General features: G+C 41.0%; 1 protein-coding gene across 3 annotated transcripts in view; it reads left to right on the top strand.

Annotated features, from left to right (window-relative positions):
- The window catches only part of P4HA2 (prolyl 4-hydroxylase subunit alpha 2), a 77754-nt gene that overhangs the window by 37839 nt on the left and 19202 nt on the right, over positions 1–20713 (top strand). For all 3 annotated transcript variants that reach the window (XM_075601114.1, XM_075601112.1, XM_075601113.1), the window contains exons 6-12: positions 1836–1973; positions 2978–3217; positions 8732–8931; positions 11659–11835; positions 15784–15854; positions 16268–16367; positions 19002–19055. In XM_075601114.1, coding sequence (XP_075457229.1) covers positions 1836–1973; positions 2978–3217; positions 8732–8931; positions 11659–11835; positions 15784–15854; positions 16268–16367; positions 19002–19055 — 980 coding nt within the window. The remainder of the gene's footprint in view (positions 1–1835; positions 1974–2977; positions 3218–8731; positions 8932–11658; positions 11836–15783; positions 15855–16267; positions 16368–19001; positions 19056–20713) is intronic.

The following is a 20713-nucleotide window of genomic DNA, read 5'->3' as shown; positions in this document are numbered from 1 at the left end:
TCGCCCCCCTCCCCTTTAATATGTAGATCAATACAATCCACACATTGATAAGTGATTAGCTAAGTTGCCGATCAATACGTTCTCCTGTGATCGGCGAAGATTCAGCTCGGAAGTTCACTAAATGGCTGTCAGTGCAGCAGAAGAGGACCAAAGATGCAAAGTTCTGTGGGGAAGATCATGTGACCAGGCAGTCACTAGATACAATGGGTGCACTGCTAGAGAGAGTGCAGGGCTCAAACAGGGGTGTGCCAGAGCCTGTTTCAGAAGAGGATGGGGGATGTGACTTTGCAAATGGTTGCTATAGAAACAAAAAATGCTTGTTACATTATAATACATTAAAAATGTAATTCAGAGTAAAAAAAATGCTACAAGTATTTTCTGATAGTACAGAACTGATTTTAAAATAAAACACATGTAGGATATTGTTTGTTCTGCAGCTTTAATAGATATGCATATATGAAACCATGCAAGTGCAAGCAACACCGTTAACAATGTCAGGTGGTATTTATCTTGCTTCCACATATACTGCATATTGTGCAAAATGAGGATTGATATGGCAGTTGAAGACTAACTGGGGAGGTGGCAGAGGGAACTATGTTCTGGGTAAATGTGGTAATTTGTTTGCATTCAACGTATACCCCTTTAGACATGACCAGACATTGTCACGCATTGACTTAATTCCACGAGTCTTATTTTTGTCACATGTAAAAAGTGGCAGATGAAACTTTTTTATTTTAAGTATCATTTCTTCACCTAGAAATGTGTAAATAGAAGTGTTGTAGATTTTTCTCTCCAGAATTGATGGAATTAAAGTTGACATCTTAATGCTTCATAAGATCATTAACTTCTCTTTTGGCAGAGGTTGCAAGGAAATATTTCTGACATTCCTTCATAGCTGAAGGGTGTAACACACTCACCTGTGTCCCTGGGCAATCACTGCTATGAGAATGTTTTGAATTGTGGCCGTGCATTATTTCGGGGAAATTTGTTTTGCTGAAACTGAATATGAACTGTGTTATTTGCCTTGCTTGAAGTAATTTACTTTTCAAGCTTATAGTGGAGTGAAATCGGTCATGTAATATGCTGCACTTTGTTGTTGTACCATGCTACACCATGAAAGGCAATGGGTCTATTCATCCCTAAGATTCTCGTCACACTAAGTGGTCACATCTGCATTTAAGGGATCAATCCCACCTAGAGTGCGTTAATGACAGGCGCGCGCGCGCGTGCGTGATTTGCACCACTTAAAATGTGAAATACAGATGTCATTCAGGTCACACAGAGTTTGAATCATTGCTACAAAACAAATTGTATTGATTTTTAAACAAAACATAAACAGCTAGACATCATTTTATGGGTGATAAATCGCAGTCGTACTGTAGTAGCCTGGAAGCACCCTACAATGAAAGTCTAGAACTGTCCTGTAGATACAGTTATACCACAATCAAAAGAATGATTAGTAGTCATTGAGGGATAACATAATAACTAGCACAGCTATGTGGTGGAAAATAACCAAGTTTAATGTATAGAGTTAACAGAGAGCATATCTCATGTGCATTGTTGTAGGACCTTCTTCAGGAAGCTCCAAGCGTGCCCATATTTATAAACAAAGTAATGAAAGAAGTTGCAAGGCGAATGCCCTGTGGTCCTGGCAAATGATGTAATGATGGTGATGAAATAAACAGTGTATACATAAGTTTAGCATATGTTTATTTATTTAGCCATGTATGTGTAGTTCTCTTTAAGTGCAGAACTGTTTAATGCATTCGGTAAATAAAGGTCCTATTGGTAAACATGACTGACGCTCAGCTCAATGTGTTCTTTTTTTTCCCTAGAATTTATTGCAAACCTCACAGTTCAGAGACAATTCTTTCCAGGTGATGAGGATGAAACTGGAGCAGCCAAGGCTTTAATGCGTCTGCAAGACACATACAGACTTGATCCAGAAACTATAGCAAAAGGAAAACTGCCAGGTTACTATTCAAACCACACTTGTTACTTGTTGGAACTTAATATAACTTCAGCCCCCCACAAATAAACTTCTGTTTTATTTAATAGTTACAAGTGGTTGCTGAACATTTGCTAATTAGATGGGTGCAAATAAATGTCCCACCTTTCAATATATATAAAATAGTCCACGGTCCGGTTCTTTTCTCAATGTAGTCAGAGACAAATAGAACACATCTTTTACAGCATCATTTCAATCAGCTACATCAGGTTTTCAGGCATATACAATTTAGTTATAGAGTGGAGAATCCTTAGCTTAGTTGTTCTTACAGTAGCTTGGTGGGGTTAAATTATTCGGAATTCTATCAATCCAAATACAATCTTTATGCCTTTTCCTTAACCTAGCAATCGCCCATTTTTCTCACTGCAGCCCAAATGTTCTTAGATAATCAATATTAGAACTGTTTCTTCATTTAGCAATATTTACTTTGATTTACAAAACCCACTTTGTTCTGTCACTAAGTAACTATAGGATTAACTTTGATCCTAATCTTTTAAGACCGATCTCTATTGTATTGTCTTACTAACTATTTAACTAATCTTTGATTCCAAACTCATGATCCTATAGTATTCAACTCAGCAAACATTAAACATAGCAAGTTTCATACAAAATGGAAATTACTAAAACAATATAGATTCTTAAGTTACAGCACATAATACATTTCTACACCTGCCTGTCTTCAGACTGATTTATTTTATTATATTTGCAGAGACAGCTAATAATTTTCCAACATAATTTCTAATTTAGCACTATATTACTTATTTAAACTAGTTACATGCTGAAAATATATGTATGTAGACAGTATAACATTTTAATTATTCAGATTTGAAATTGTCCTTTCTTCACTTACCACTTAATTAGATTAAAATCAGCAGATACCGCACCTTCATCATTTTTGTTGCATTTAAATGTAGGCACATTTTTCAGCTGTGTGTGAACATTGGTTGAGTATCGCTTTATATTTTTCAGGAACTAAATACATTTCGTCCTTGTCAGCGGATGACTGCTTTGGTATGGGCAAAATCGCTTACAATGATGGGGATTACTACCATACTGTGCTATGGATGCAGCAGGCCATGAAACAGCTGGATGAAGGAGAGGAAGCCACCAACACTAAGGCTGCGATTCTAGACTACCTCAGTTATGCTGTTTTCCAACTCGGCGATATCCACAGGGCCGTGGAGCTCACGAGACGACTTATAGCTCTGGGTGAGGCCGGTTTTATTGGAACAGTTAATTTGTTATTCGCGTTGAATGAGTTTTATTATGGCTGAACTTTTATGCGGCTTCAGTCCTCAAGACGTCCCCCAACAGGTCAGGTTTTAAGGATAGTCCTGCTTCAACACAGGGGGCTCAATCAGTGGCTCAGTCAAAGACTGATCCATTGATTGAGCCCCCTGTGCTGAAGCAGTGATATCCTTAAAACCTGACCTGTTGGGGGATCTTGAGGACTGTAGTCGAGAGCCCTGGGCCCAAGTAATCATCAATAAATTCCTACGTAATAAACAGAATATTAGATGGAGTGTCATTTGTATGCAAATTGTTTTGTGTATATATTCCAATTATTGAATTATGCACAATATTATGTACAATATACATGGTAGAAAAAAGTGCCTGTGCACTAATAAAAGCTGCTGCCAAATGTTTTTTTAAAGGTGCGGCCCTTTGTATCAGGGCCCCCAAAAAAGTGTAGCCGCTCTCCTGGCTTCCCATCAAATTTCAGATGACCAACAAAGTTCTCTTCCTTACATTTTTAGGCTCTCCACTCATCTGCGCCTCCCTACAAAACAGCTCTGATCTCGCACTATGCCCCTGCTTGTCTCCTGTGCTCTACCCCTTGCTGTCTCCTTTCCGCCCCTTTAACCTCTCTCATCTTAAACCCCCTTTCCCTCACTGCACCTTATCTATGGAACTCCCTCACACTCTGTATATGCCAGGCACCTTCTATCCCACCTTCAAGACAAACCTGAAAACTCACCTCTTAAATCTGAGGTGCGCAAACTGGGGGGCGCGGGAGATTTGTCTGGGGGGTGCGGGCGGTTGCAAAGGTGCAGCGCACTTCACCCAGGCATTTAAATTAAATGCCAGGGGATAGCGTGAGGCCTCTGCAACTAAGTTACCGGGATTCTGAAGAGCTGCAGGGACAAATGATGCCGCGGTGCCATGCGGAGTGACATCACATGCCCATCTCCATGGCAACGTGGTCACGTGATCCCCACTGCGTTATTTGACACCGCCGAGCAAGGTGAAGGCGTCGCGAGTGCAAGGTGGAGCAGGCAGGGGGGCGCAGCTAAAAAAGTTTGCACTCCCCTGTCTTAAATGAAGCATCCCAATAGCCTGGGCTATTGACCCACAGTCACTCCTACCAACCATTGTGACCAAGCACTGCCATCTACTGCACTTATTCCCTTACCTGCTGTCTCTATAAGGCTTGTTCCCTGCTGGCCATAACGGGAGCTGCGGGAACAAGAGCCACCCCTCAATGTGTCTGAGCCACGCGGTGCGTTTTTCCAGGAGACTGGAAAATTGAGATGAGACCTAGTGACGGAGCGCTAGACCACGCCCCTCGGCGATTCAGCCAATGGGGGCGAACCTGCCGGGTAATGTCATGGCCGCACCCCTGTCACGCCCTCCCTCCTGTCTTTCTCCCTGCAGCTCACTGCAGACCGGGGAACTCGGCTGCACGCGCCGCCAGCCTGGCAGACGCGCGTGCAGCGCAGGCACCAGGGCCGTAGCCTAAGTCTCCCAACATACCACTTACTGTAGATTGTAAACTCTCCGGGGCAGGGATTTCCTTTTCTATTGTCTGACTTTGTTGTGCTTTTTGTATTATATTTCCCTGTACTGTATTGTCTTTGTAAAGGACCAAGTACACTGTAGGCGCTATATAAATAAAGATATACATACTGTCCATCCATACATAATAGCTTTCTTTAAAAGATTCAATTAAGTTTAAAGTATGCATTTATTTGTGATAAAATAATACATGTTTCTTTTCTTTGGGTCCTCTAAATTCATGATTATCAGCTACTTATGATGACATTCTAATGATTGTTTGCTTGGGTAAACTAAAGAAATAAACAATTTGCAAGTCTTTTGAGGACTAATACACCTTCCCATATTCAATAGATGATGCTAAGCTTTAGTATTTGAATGGGAGTTACGGTGTGCTTAAGTTTAGCACCATTTAGTAAATCTGTGACATGTGGGTCTTATCACCAAGCGAAAATAGGTAAAGATTGCAATTTTTTTTCAAAAGATTGTGTTTCCCATGAAAAATTTTAACAATTCAAAATGATTTAAATATACGTATTTTGATGCCCACACTACGTTGCAGTCTCTTTTGGTCCCAAAGTAAGGCAGGAAACACTGTAATTCTTTATATGGGGTTTATTTACAGGGATTAAATCATACTAACAGGCCCACTGACCCTTTAAGTCCAAACAAAACATAAAAATATCACCTATTCCCTTTAGGGAAAATAACTCAACTTGCCCTTTCTAACCACAGATGGCCAACTATACTGGTTCCCAGCTTAAAACATGCCCTGGCGTAGGCAACAATATATACAGTCTTTGCACACAATAATAAAGGGTTTTGCTTATCTACAAGTCCAGGTTTTGAGCAGACGTCCTGCTTCAGCGCAACAATGCGTCCTTTCTTCCTAGGGGAACTCGACCCCACGTGAGCCCAGAGAAACACTCCTCTTTATGTCCACGGTCAAGGTAAGGAGATCCCCACTTCAGCAAGGTCTGTCGTCCTTTCCTTCTTGCCACTGGGATTGAAACCGAGGCAGTTCCAGTAGGCTCTGCAACCAGAGTCCTGCGAGCCTGGGGGGTCTGTGCCAGCTTCACTTGTTGGGGAGCACTTCTCTGTCCACCTCTCTGGGACAGCAATCTCTCACTCTGACTCTCAGCATGGCAGCTCTCTGTGTTTGCCTTAAATACTTCCTTGTTCACTCAAGGAGTCCATTCTGATTAATTAGGCAGCAGCTGCATTAGCTATTCTCTCTAGGGATTAACTCTCTGTGAGCTGGAAAGTACACTTACTGCACTGTGCCAGCACCTAGAGGTACCTAACAGTATCACAATATGCTTATCTGTTTTTTTGTCAACCTTACATATACATATAAGCTATTGAACACTCCACTGCCATTAGTTCCCTTTGGCCCTAGGAGGGATTACCTCATTATGATACCACCACTTACAAACCACTGATGGTGGTGTTCCACAGCAATTCCACCAACTGTTAGGATTACCTCAATAGTTTTGATTGTGGGAACTATGAGGTGATAAACATTTCATATTTTTTACATTTTAATTTCTTGTCAGCAGTGTGATTAAAAATGTTCACTTTACATTTTCATACCAGTTGCTGGTATGACACAAAGTTCAGACTTTTAATCAGCTCCAAGGGAATATTGTTGCATGCGTCCTGTCAGAGAAATGACTGTAAACGATAACATTTATCATGTATATTTCTAAGCACCCTACGGCATGTTTTTCCTTGAAATCTCTTTTTAAACAGCTGTGTTCCAACTTGCCATTCTAAAAATGGCCATGCGGTAATCACATAGGCCTAGATCAACACAGCTCTGTTAAATCAGAGCTCATAACTTTCCATTGCTTGAAACCGTTATGGACAGTTTTTTTTCCCTGAGGTTACGACATATAATAAAGCTCATGATATGCAAAAATAACAGCCATTGTAAATCCCAAAAGCATAGGCTTAGTGTCACATTATTGTAACAAAATGTTGCATTAGCTTCCAATAACGTGATGTTGAGTATCTTCACATTACTGCCGTTTCTAATACCGTAAAGTTAAGTCATTGCATGGACAGGTACTGTTTGGCAGGACATCTCTTTTGCATGTCATTAACATTAACGGATGTTATTTTTAATGCAATGCTCTTTCCAGGGGAAACGACTGTAATGTTATGTTATTTGCCTTAAGGTAAGGCTTAACATGACGTTAACTTAGATTGGGTCCATTGTATACTAAGCATAATTTGATTTTTTTTTTGTCCCACTACTGTACTGTATATCTGCGGTGAGAAACGGCTCTCTAACGTGTGCTGCCGTCTGTCCGGACTCGTTATGACGCGGTCTTTAAACAAAGAGAACACGAAGCACAATATTGTAACATTCAGGCTTCTGCCTGCTTTATTCCGTCCCAGCGGGAGACTGCAACTTTAACTGAAATACATTTGAGTTACTCAGGTGTCTGCTTGTTAGATTTCGTCCCAGCAAGGAACTGTAATCCTTTATTTATTTATAAAAATGTTTTACCAGGAAGTAATACATTGAGAGTTACCTCTCATTTTCAAGTATGTCCTGGGCATAGTTAATATGACAAATAATACATGGTTACAAATACAGTTACATAAATGAACAGGGCATACATTATATACAATACATTGCATGCACAGTTAGAGAAGATGTATATTATATGCTTATGTAACAGTTACAGACCAGATTAAAATGTGAGACAGCCTTAGTTTTGAAAGAACTTAAACTGGTGGAGGATGTGAGAGTCTCCGGCAGGTTGTTCCAGTTTTGGGGGGCACGGTACGAAAAGGAGGAGCGGCCGGATACTTGCATAGAAATACACCAAAAAAGAAACCCTGCTCAATCGGAGCGCTTACTTTGAGATTTCCCTCTCTAGGGTTGGGCAGCTTATCCACTTTCCAACTGTACGAAATACAGAACATTTATAATCGGTTACAGAATTCATAAGAAGACGGATATTTCTTACCTTTTAAGGGGGTCCTCCCCTGACTCTATGCAGGGGGCAGCGGTTCCCCAGCCTCCAGGCTCTAGGAGAGAGAGTCAGACAGCAAACCTAACTGCAATAAGTACCTGTTCCCTAATTATCAGAGCAGGTGAAAGAAATGAGAACGATTGTGAACACTGGTCTAGATTCCCATCCACCAGCCTCAGTAATTGTGACGCTGTGGGATGGATCACATTTACATTGTGCTGCACTTCCTGATCTAAATTGGACAGAAAGCTGCCTAATATCCTGGGACTGTCACAATGCGTATATTTAATTCAGTGGTTATGATGTTCTCAGGGAAAATACTTGGTTTACCAGACAACATTCTCTTTACCCATATTTAATGTAGCTAATGTGGATCTTGGTTTAATAATTAGAAACAGATCCTCTGGTAATTTTGCATGTAAATGAGTTGCCATTACTTTCTGTGAATCTAGAATGGAATACATTCATGTGTAAAGGTAATTAGACATTATTAATTAAAGTGCGGCTGATAAATTAAATAGTAAAAGCTATCATGAATTTAGTGTAGAACAGCTTCCTGGGGGGAAAAAACATTGCTTTATGGCTTGCAGCAAAAACAAACAAAAAATGATGTATTGCATCTGTCAAAAAGTCTGATGAATTTACTACAACAAAAAAACAACATAATTTACATACAAATTACACTCCATCTGATATTCAGTTTATTATGTAGGAATTTATTGAGGATTACTTAGGACAGGGGTTCTCCAGTACTCAAGACACCCCCAACAGATCAGGTTTTAAGGATATCCTTGCTTCAGAACAGGTTGAGCCACCTGTGCTTAAGCAGGGATAGCCTTAAAACCTGAGTGTTGGGTGGGGGCGAGGGGGGTTCTTGAGTACTGGAGTTGAGACCCCCACACCGTAGGTTATTCAGTGGCAATGTTTTGCTTCAAATAACATTTTTTTGGTGCCTGCACAGACTCAAGGCATGAACGAGCTGGAAGCAACCTGCGATATTTTGAGAAAATGTTGGAAAAAGAGATGGCAGAACAGGACCTAAATAAGACATCGGTCACCGAATCTCCCACAACACAGTCCGGCATCTATGCCAGGCCCTTGGACTACCTGCCAGAGCGTGACACCTATGAAGCACTGTGTCGCGGAGAAGGGGAGAAAATGGTACGTTCAACTCCTGAGCTGCAAAAGGGATTCAAAAACATTAACTACTTCCTAATCATAAATAATATATGTATTTGATTTGTTAAGGTGCTTGCAGGTTAAAAGACATATTATTTATCACTAATTAACCAGTTTGCAGGTCCCTTTGACACTAAAGGAGAAATCTTTGCTACAGTATGTAAGACTAGGAGGAGATGTTGTCACATTTGATTCTAGGTGTCCACAAAAGGAAAGAGGCGGCTTCTCTAGATCGGAGGGGGAGGGGGCGTCCTCCGGAGCTGATCTGCATTATGTTTTTGAGCCAGGGAACTCCTGGTTCCTCTGATACCAGTTTTGTTGCTGTGGTCTTCTGTAAGGCTAAGGTCCCGCTGGAGGCTGCTGCACGCGCGCCTGGTGTTCTGGCGGCGTGTGCACAGCTGAAAAACGTGATCTGTGGTCTGTAAGGCGCGATCGGTTGCGCGGGGGGGCTTGGCATAAACGGCGGGCAGAGTCCAGGGCAAGCGGAGACAAAATAAAAGAAGCATCAAGGAATGCCAAATGAAAACCATCTAGCACATAAAACGGCCGTTTTGAAACGCGTACGGTTTGGATCTGCAGATTGTACAACACCCCTGCGATTGTCGGCCCAGTTTAGAGGAGCAAAACAATAACCGATCCCACGTACCAGAAATGAAATTAGAAATAGAAAAAATGTTCCACGGCAGGAAGTTAATAGAGGTGCAGATCAGGCAAAAAAAAAAGAAGAGAAATACAGCCCCATAATATGGAGTTTTCATATCCATGACCATGAGTAGGTCTTCTACTTCCTATAAATAAACAGAGATGTATTTATTTTTTCCTTGTGCCGGGATTTTCTCTCCAGCAGGCATGTGACACAGGAGTAGACAGTAGTGCCGGTAAACTGCTCAGGGAGAGGTGTTCCCGGGAGAAACTGGAGCTTTTGCAAGGCTACAAAAAAACACCACTCTTTGTATTGAGGGAAAAAAAAGTTACTGTGCCCCTTTCCTCTCCACTCTCTCCTCAATTTCCAAACAGCAATCAAAATTAAAGAAAGATATTACGCTCATATTCACTTTAGTAAACGTGGGGGGGTGGTTGGTACACATTATTTCCCTCTCATTGTTCTGAAATTGTTAGTCTGCCATTGGCCTATAGTTGCTGCACTCCCATTGGCTCAGTCCCCTCTTGATTGGCTCACAGCGCACCATCTGACCACGTTGCCGCACGGAAACACAATCTTATTGTATCCCCTGCTGGCTGACGTGCCACAGCGCCTTGTGAGCCTAAACAGAAGGAGACACCGGGGCCTGCAGCAACAGAGGTTAGTGACCGGTGTGTGGCGGGCACGCCGCTGCACGCACCTCCATCACCTGACCTAAAAATGGTTGGCGCAGTCATTAAATAGGAAGCTGCGACATCATCCCTCCGATGACGTGGCGGCTTTCTATTGGCCCATGGGACCAGTGAGATTTGGCAGCCATTTTGATTTCCCTTAGGGGAGAGAACAGCGGCTACTAAACCAGTAAGAATCTAGGGAATCAGGGCGTCCATAGAGCTAAACATTCTGTGGAAAAAATAATAATGAGAATAAAAAAGACTAGTGGGAGCAATGCTTTATAGAGCTTAGGAGAGAGGTACAATAGAAACATTCAGATATACTATTCTTAGCAGTGCAGTTGGATTGTGGTGGTATTTACAGTAAGAGGGCAGTATGCCATGCACTGAAGCTGTAGTGCAATTAGCTTTGTGGAATGTGAAGACGTATTTTTTCACTGAAATATGGCAACAAAGGAAAGGAGTTAAAACGTGTGTATGTATGTGGTGCAAACATAACTTTTCTTGCAATTTTGTTTGCTCAAATAATCAATGATGCTATTATCCAATAACAATTGAGTAAGATTGAGGCACATTCTGCCTATAATTTCCAAGAATAGATAGCACATCTTGCCAAATTGCAGTTTATAGAGGTTGTTGGCTGAACTTATTTCCTTTAATTGTTATAAACCATAATTGTCAACAGATAGGAACCACTTGTGACACCCAGTCTACTCATTCTCCTACCTGTCTCAGTCCCACTTGGAACACCCACTCTACTCCTTCTCCTACCTGTCTCAGTCCCACTTGGGACACCCTGTCTACTCATTTTCCTGTCTCTGGTCCCACTTGATCCCTTTTTTAGTTTTCCTCCATATTTAGAATAGCCTTGTGCCAGATAGTTTAAAATGATTTAACTATATGAATGCTTATATCATGTACCTTGTTGATAACCTTAATTTCAGGACCCACAGAGAGAGAAAAGAGTGCCCCAGGCCTGGAGGTGGAGTGGGCCCAGCCAGTGGAACATAATTTTTTTTTTTAGCACCTCACCCTACTCCCCCACTCCACACATGTCCCTGAGAAGCTGGCCCCTCGCTTCTGCTCAATAAACAGCCCTGAGCCCATGTCATGGTCAGAGTTCTGGGCCCCATTGATCCTGTCTGCAGACCTGCTGAATGTATTTGGAAGTTTATATTATTAACCCACATACTTCTCCTTTCTTCCAAGCTGCACAGGTTATGGTTGTTTTTCCTGAAAAGTTTATTCCTGTAGACTTTTCTTCAACTTTAAAAAAAAATTACCTTTTTCATGGTTACCACTTCCAGTTGCCTTTTAATTCATTAGTGGATTTACACATTTTAAGGAGTTTCCTATGAAGTTCTCCTATACAGTACTTCTTTTTGTTTGCAGACACCACGGAGGCAGAAGAGACTCTTCTGTAGATATCATGATGGGAATAAGAGCCCCTACCTGCTCTTGGGTCCTGTCAAGGAGGAAGATGAATGGGACAGTCCTCGTATTGTCCGATATATCAATGTCTTATCCGATGAAGAAATAGACAAAATAAAGGAGCTGGCCAAACCAAAAGTAAGATACTTCACCATGAGCACTATTTATGTATTTATTTTATTTATCAAATGCTATACCCGGAAGTAATGTTTTCAAGTATGTCCTGGGCACAGAGTTGTAGTGACAATACATGGTTACATTAAATGAACAAGGGTTATACATTAAATTTACAGACATTTCATGGACAGACAATATATGTAGGCGGCTGGGCGAAAACAGTTTATACACACAAACACATACACTGTCTGTGTGTGTTTCTGTGTCTGTCTTTGTGTCTCTATCTCTTGGTTTTTGTGTCTCAACCTCTCGGTTTGACCTTCCTGCCATGAGCAACATGGCTGCTTCGGGCCCTCAAGGTGGTGCTTCCTTCATTTTACCCTCCTACCTCATACATCCGACTGCTGATTGGCCTACAAAGTGAGCGGGCCCACTTATAAGGCAAGTGTGTACTTTTCAATGTAACTTTATTTAAACAAAACATTGCCGTATAATCGGGCAAAACAAGTATTACGTTTCTAAATAGTGAGTCCTTCTAACCCTGCTGACCCCCAATGATGTGGCATTTAATATGAAATGACTAGCATGGTGCACATTGTTGATCAAAAATTACTATAAGTCAGTGCTGCTGCTATAATGGCCCGGCACAATTCACAGAAATTATTTTGCCGTGGGAAGATGTATCATTTTAAACCCACCTTTTATTGTTACTAGTAGGAAAATGAAAAGACATTATTACATGCGGACGGCTGTTTTGAAAATGAATATTCATTTTTGTTTACTGGGTCTGTGCAGAAGTAAAGAACACATAAAGGGAATGTTTGTAAATATAACGTACAACAATGTATTGTCACTATAACTCTGCGCCCAGGACATACTGGGAGACGAGAGGTTAACTCTCAATGTATTCCTGATAAAACCTTTTATAAATAAATGAATAAACACAAATGCCATATGAAGGTCTGTTTAACTAAAGAACTGTTTTAATTAGTCCCATGTTTGTCGCAGTTACTGGCTCCCGTAACTAAAGTGTTCGAGAGTTAGAGCAGTCGTGTGATGTGGAAGGAATAGTTGGAAGACAGAGGGAGGGCGTAACTAAGAATGAAAGCATTTTATCTGGGGGGGGGGGGGGTTGTTGACCTTTTCTACAGCACCAAATTATACATTTGCCAAATAAAAACGTAGTTCAATATTTGTTTATTCAACAGAACAACGGGTGATCATGATAAAAAGCTGTGGAGAATATAACACAGGCCATCTGATGGTTTGGCAAAATCAACTACGTCCTTAAAATCAATTTATAACTGCCAAAATTTGAAATAATTTCATTGTGACTTTTATTAGCAATCTTAATTATGGTGAAAACGCTGCAGTGATCCAGACTTTTTTTTTTTAATGCTGTAGTTTACAATAAGAAGCATCTAGAGTGAATCCCATCTCCAACATAAGATGTGAGATAACTGTGTCAGTGCAGTTGAATAGAAGTTAATGCGTCATTAGCACTGCGGGGCCCCACTTCACATTACATTGATTAGGGTCTGTTTAGAGATGATGTGTTTGTGAAACAGCAATTATGATAAAAACTAAAATGACAATGAATGGACATTTTTAACTCTTGCAGCAGAGTAAGCAATGTCTCAGTGACGTTTACATCTCTCACAGCAATCAATTAAACAAATGATAGCTATATTTTGATAGCTATATTTTGAAAATGTTCTTGGCCACACAAGTGGAAACTACCTTAACCACATTGAAATAAACAAATTATCATTGTAATCGGCTTCCTTTGGAACAGTCAGTCCAGTTCAGTTACAATTTTTTGTTATTTTCTAAATTATTTTTAATTTTTTATAGAAAGTTTGAACCAGCTACATTTAACCTATTAAACATTAACTGTCCTTGGTTCACTTTCATCCTAGACAGACCATTTAGGATACATTGGGTCCCTTTGTTCTTTTCAAAACTATTACATCAGGCCCTACCCAAACCCTTCCATCTCTCTCCCCTGATCCCTTCTGTCTCTCTCCCCCGATCCCTTCTGTCTCTCTCCCCCGAGCCCTTCTGTCTCTCTCCCCCGAGCCCTTCTGGCTTTCTCCCCCGAGCCCTTCTGTCTCTCTCCCCCGAGCCCTTCTGTCTCTCTCCCCCGAGCCCTTCTGTCTCTCTCCCCCGAGCCCTTCTGTCTCTCTCTCCCCATCCCTTCTCTCTATCTTTCTCTGTCCCATCTCTTCTCTCTCTTCCCCATTCCTTCTCTTTCACGGCGCGCTTTCTCATCCCTTTTCTCCTTCTCCTCCAATCCCTTCTCTCTTTCCCTCCCCAATACTGCGCTCTCTTTCTCCCCAATCCCTTCTCTCACTCCCATTCCCTCTCGCTCTCTCTCCAATCCCTTCTCTCTCCCCCCAATCCCTTCACAGTATTCATATGTTCCACAATTCTTTTGACACTTGAATTTTCCTTGGGTTGAATCTGTAGAATTATTAGGGACACCGAACAAGCAACCAGACTTTTGAGTTTAGACTCTGGAAAGAACAAGATTAAAAGAAATGAAACTTTGGGAATTGGAATGAAATTATGGAAATTGAAAAGCTGAGAATGTGTGGCTAGGCTTCCAGTCTCATTTAGAAGGAATTTAATGTCATGCTTTACAGGAAAAGATCTCCCTGAGCCTTTTCATGCTGTTCCCTGCTGTAACACTTTGGCATCATACGTTCAAAGCGTTTTTTTCTTGTTTGCCTAGTAAGTATGAGTAACATGGACAGCTGTGTGAGCGCCTTATCCTGTGCTGCTCCACACTTTGCCCTTGTATCTCACAGAGTAGAAAGAATGAGAGCAGCAGTCCTGTCCTGCAAAATGTACATGAAAAGCGCAATAGGCCGCTTTGTTTTCTGTATGGCATTGGGCATTGTTACAAATCTACTGAAAAGGGGCAATCCCGTCAACAAATGGTGTAGAATTTAGCAATCTAATTGGCTTCTTTAATCAAACCTAAATGTGCTAAAGTAATGACTTCCCTGCTATTGTTTCTTGACACATTAATTCCAAATTCCATTTCTTAGGGGCCTCTGAATGGGGGAGTGTTAGTCAATCAAGTACTTTCTTTACCTTTAGCCAACCCTGTTGTTATGAGAGAGCCCATAAAGATAATTGGAGGGGGAGAGATGGTGGTTTTGCATGTGCAAACTCTTGTTGAACACACAGTGTCATTAGACACAGGTCTGTATAGCTAAAGAACTGATGAATTAGTCCCGTGCTTATGCTGCAGTTACTGGCTCACTTAGCTGCAGTGTTGGAGAGCAGTCATGTGACGTGGGAGGAGTAGTTGGAAGACAGAGGGAGGGCGAAACTAAGAATGAAACACAGAATTATACATTTGCCAAACAAAAACAGTTCAACATTTGTTTATTTAACCAGAGCAACTGGCAATCAGAATTAAAACCATATGGAGAGCTGTGGACAATATAATACAGGCCATATAAACGTTTGGAAAGATACTTAAAATCAATTGATCACTGCCAAAATGTGAAAATAATTTTAGTGCAACTTATCTTTTAGCGATTTTAATCATGGTAAAAACACTGCAGTGAGATATATATATATATATATATATATATATATATATATATATATATATATATATATATATATATATATATATATTAATGCTATAGTTTACAATAAGAAGCACTTGGAGAAATAACCCCATCTTAAATGCAATAAGGTATGCGGGTAGACACTTATCAATGCAGTTGAACTGCAGTACAACATTCCCCACTATATTGTCCAGGGGCTGTTTAGAGATGTCTGGGAGACAGCAAATGTAAAAGAAAATGGCAATCAGTGGAAAATGTTCAGCTTCTTGTAGAGTAGCAATGTGTCAGTGAAGATTTATCACAGCGTGACTACAGGACAAATTATTTGGCTAAACATTTTTCAAACCACAAGCTTTTTTTTGTACTTTGTTTCTCCACACAGTTAGCAAGAGCCACAGTGCGTGACCCAAAAACTGGTATCCTAACAGTAGCCAACTACAGGGTGTCTAAAAGGTAAGGTGCTTTGTGAAAAATCAGGTATGAAATGTGTGTAGAAATGTTTGTGTGACTTTGTTATGGTGACAGTATCATATGACCATAGCTTTCAATGTAAGTTTGTGACAACCTATGTGGTTCCTTTAAGCATCATAAAGAGTTGAGGGATGTAACCGAGTCGCCAAAGTAACCATGGAACCTTTCTTCCTTGTCTGGTGAGTGAGGAAGTGATACATAAGATTCTGATCCACATGTGACACTATTAACCTGCAAGTAGTTATATTTCCACACTGTCTGTAATAGAGAAAGTACAGTAACCTGTTAATGAATCATTTGCCAGCATATGGACTCTGGAAGATCCTTCCAACTAGATTTTTTTTTGTTGCGCTCTGAGTTGCTAAGTATTTTGGCATTCTGTATGTTTTGTGTAGTGCCTGGCTGGAAGAATATGATGACCCAGTTGTTGCTCGCGTGAATCTTCGTATGCAGGCGATTACAGGATTAACAGTTGACACAGCTGAATTCCTTCAGGTAAAATATATCTGTATATATGTATCTGGGTGATATACAGTATCTATGAGTGAGAGAGCCAACTCCTGAGGGTTGCAGACTTGTCTAAGACATGCAAATGAGCACACAGTAATATTTCCATTTGCTATATGCTTTACAGTGGAGTTTTTTTTGTCACTTTTTTTACCCACCATAACTTAACTAATGTGTGGTGGATGCCTATCCAAGCTTCAAATTGCAAAGCCAGTATAACCAGCCTCATACTGATGAGACCCAAAAGGTCAAAACAGCTGCCTGTGTGTGGTTTTACTGGCTATGCATGTTAACCCAGGCTGTGCTGAAAAGCTGTGCAATGCAGCAAGCATAAACTTATAGGGGTCCATGTCAAAATGGATTTGAAGCAAAAGGGGACGCTGTGTGCTAATTTGCATGTCATTTCCCAGAATCCCTTGCTGCAGTGGAAGCACTGTATGCTGGGGGATAATTGTGAAAGGCAGGGTTGCAGACCTGTCTAAGACATGCAATTGAGCACACAGCAATATTTAAATTTGAGATATATATATATATATATATATATACAGCTGAACCCTGTTATAACGAGGTCCTTGGGAGCCACAGAATGAGACTGCGTTATAACTGGGATCGTGTTAAAATTTCACTGCACAATACCGGTATCTCGATCTCTCTCCTCTTTGCAGCTGTCAGCTCTCTCATCACTTCATAGGGCTGCCGTCACAGAGGAGGGTCACATGACACAACACACATCCCCGTACACTTTTTTTTTTTTTTAAACATTCAAATCAATGCTTTATTGCTAACGGACACATACACAAACGCACATACCAACACCATGTGGGAATTGAACATTAATACATTTTATATAATACAGGTGCGCCGTCGAGTATTCTAAAACTTGCCTTAGAAAATCTGAGGCTATCATCAACAAGACCCAGGTACATGCTGCAACATTTCAGTGACATTTCAGTAGAAAGACTAATGGCCCATCGGATTAACACAGCAAGGGTCCCTGGCAGTCCCATTCAGTTTGGGGCTGCCAGGGACCCCCGCTGTGTTAATCCGGTGGGCCATTGGTCTTTCTGCATAAATGTCACTGAAATGTTGCAGAATGTACCCAGCATGTACCCAGCATGTACACTGGCGACACACTTTATTCGAGCTCGGCTAGTCCCATGAATTCGGGTATACCCGGGTGTATTGAGGTTTGTGACTGTTTTCTGCCCGAGTGCATTGGGTTATTTTCTAGGCAGGGATTGAAGCATTTTATTCCCGCTGGCTGCAATATTGCACAGTATATATATATACTGCATTACAATTCATGAATTTATGCCATCTGGTAGACACGCGAAGCATTGCAGCCTATTAAATCCTAATCATTATCATTTAACAGATCAGCCGCCCGTCAGCCAGGCATGAACCCAGGCTGGGAAGGCAAGTGCAACGGGGCTTGTCAGAGGTGAGGAGCGGCGCATTCCAGGTATCTGCCAGGTACATACTGGGTATTTGCTCGAATAAAGTGTGTCGGCGCAGTATCTGGGTCTTGTTGGTGATAGCCCCAGATTTTCCAAGGCAAGTCTTAGAATACTCGTCTGCGCACCTGTAAACATGCAGGGATCAAACTCAGGACCTTCCATATACTGGTACCAATACCTTACCTCTACACCATAGGCTTGGTGTTACAAGACTGACCCTATAAATATATTTATCCTCTACATGCCACAGTGCACAGTGTAAATTTTTGGTTTGTTTCTAGAGTCTGTGACATCACACAGTTCCTGTGGTGTAGAGGTAGAGAATGGTACCAGAATATGAAAGGTCCTGGGTTCAATCCCTGCATGTATATTATATAAAATGTATTAATGTTCAATTCCCATATGGTGTATGTGTAGGTGTGTGTGTTTGTGTCCATTAGCAATAAAGCATTGATTTGAATGTTTAAAAAAAAAAAAAAAAAGTGTACGGGGATGTGTTGTGTCATGTGACCCTCCTCTGCGACGCCGCGCACTAGAGCTGACAACTGCAGAGATGAGAGCACATGGACACAGCCCTGTGAAGTGAGGAGAGAGCTGACAGCTGCAAGTAAGTCCTCGCACGGCAAAATGGAGGTTTTCAAATTGGAAGCCAAGCTCAGACCGCGTTATATGAGGATTCGTGTTGTAGCGGATCGCGCTATAACGGGGTTGAGCTGTATATCTCACACACCACCACACCACCACACCTACCACTGCCATTTGTTTACTTTGGTTCACAGTGGAACTTTAAAAACAGGTTTTGGTACATGGGAGAAAAAAGCAGCAATTATATATAGATCAATGTATCTGTGTAGCCTGTGTATGCGTACCAGTGGCAGTGTGTATCAGAATATCTGTAATTAATGTCAGAGCAGTGTCCCCTCTGGCAGCAAGGCGGTCAAAAGTTGGTGCTTGCAGAGTATTTGTTCTGTCGGACTCCCTCGCAAACTACAACCATGACTGATAGTTCCTGTGTTAAATGTTAGGCCAGTGCAGTGAAATAGATGCAGGATGTATGTTACCAGTTAAGTGATTCAGTTCAAGAGATAGGAAACTGACTGGATATGATATGATATGTTCAACTTGCCTCGTCTTATTTTGTGTTATTCAATTGATATATTTCCAGGTTGCAAATTATGGTATGGGAGGCCAGTATGAGCCACATTTTGATTTTTCAAGGGTAAGTACATGTATGTCCAATTTTTACACATACTAAAAAAATGACAAGTATTGCAAATTATTTATGTGTTGGTCAGCAAAATGCTGGGGAAATGCTACATTGAGGTAGTATAACAGGGCACAATATAGTTGTCTAACTGCTCTGTATGTGTGTGCCATAAAGATATTATACACTATTACTTTCTCTGTAAAATAGGAAGGCTTCCTGCAGTGCTCTGTGCACTTTACATGAGGTCCTCAAGCAAGCTGTGTGCTTGTGGAAGTCACGTCATCTTTCGATTTATCAATCTATTCAGCAGGCACTGGGAGATAGGGATTTCCCATTTATCCTATATGGCAGGGTTGCCAGGCGTCCCATACATTTGAGATGGTCCCTTATTTCATTGATTTGTCCTGTTGTCCCGGAAAGGTCTGTCGGGATGCATAATTGTCCCGTATTTTAGTGCCTTTACGTGAAATTGTGTGGGGAGGGGGGGTGGATTGGGCGCGTCTTAAACAAATGTGAATGACAGTAAGTGACAAAGTGTTATAAATATAACAACAGTGCAGAAACTTCAAATGTGAATAATGTGATTAACCCTCACCAACCCTTGGTGAAATGTGGTAATAAGAAATACAACATGAAATATTGCAGCTCAACACCCTCAAAAAGGGACTGGTCTGTGTCCCAATAGTTGGCAATTTCTTTTCTTCTGTGTGAGGAGGAGCGCTGGTGAGATCCAGTGATATATGAAATATAAAATGAAAATGATAGTGCAGATGGTAATAATTACTGATTAATTTTATGTGAAATGCCTGAACTTAAAATGACTGAAATGAAATCAGTCATAAAAACGTAATCAATTTCTACTTGAGTGTAATATGTACATTTTCTGATAGAGGTCGCCTTACTAAATTAGTAAAATAACAAAGTTAGGACAATGCCTGGTCATCTCATAATACCCTGACCCCCACCCCTATAGGCGTTACTTTTTCTCCCACCGCTACTTGTTACTTCACTGTGCGTCTTTCCCCGCCCGGCCAAACGCAGAGAGGATAAAAAACAAAGAATATTGCGGTCAAGCAGGAGATACCATTCAGCTCGAAGCATTTGCTAATCATTCATCCCGCATTATGACGTCACACTTTCATACTGGATTTCGACATCCCGTATTATAAAAACTCCACCATGGCAACCCTGCTCTATGGAGGCTTTCGTGCACACCTTAGCCCTATCATTATGCTGCCGGGAGCTTTGCACCATAGAGGTAACATACATATCTCATGAAGAAATAGTATGAAGTGATTTGTAATCCTGCAGATTATTACACTACATTACTAAGTAGTGGATGCATTGACTAGCCTCCCAGGAGAGATGCGCGGGACAAAGAACATACAAAGTAAATTATATATTATAAGCTGTATAGAGCAGCTATGTGGGGGGGGGGGGGATTGTTTTAAACAACTGTATAAATAGCAGCATATGCTCCATGCTTTTGATAAAACTGTCAATAATTACAACATCAAAGGGACAATGTACCAGTACAATTTTATTATTGTATTATAGTTTAATAATTTTTGAGATTATACTTTTTTGCTGACATTTGAGTTTTATGAATATCAATGTCATTTTTGTTATTTATTATAAGATTGTACTGTACCTTGGTATGTTCATTGAAG

Source organism: Ascaphus truei, chromosome 5 (genome assembly GCF_040206685.1).
Source record: "Ascaphus truei isolate aAscTru1 chromosome 5, aAscTru1.hap1, whole genome shotgun sequence".
Lineage (NCBI taxonomy): Eukaryota > Metazoa > Chordata > Amphibia > Anura > Ascaphidae > Ascaphus > Ascaphus truei.
The sequence above is the reverse complement of the archived record's forward strand: the minus strand, read 5'-3'. Positions and strand labels throughout refer to the sequence as shown.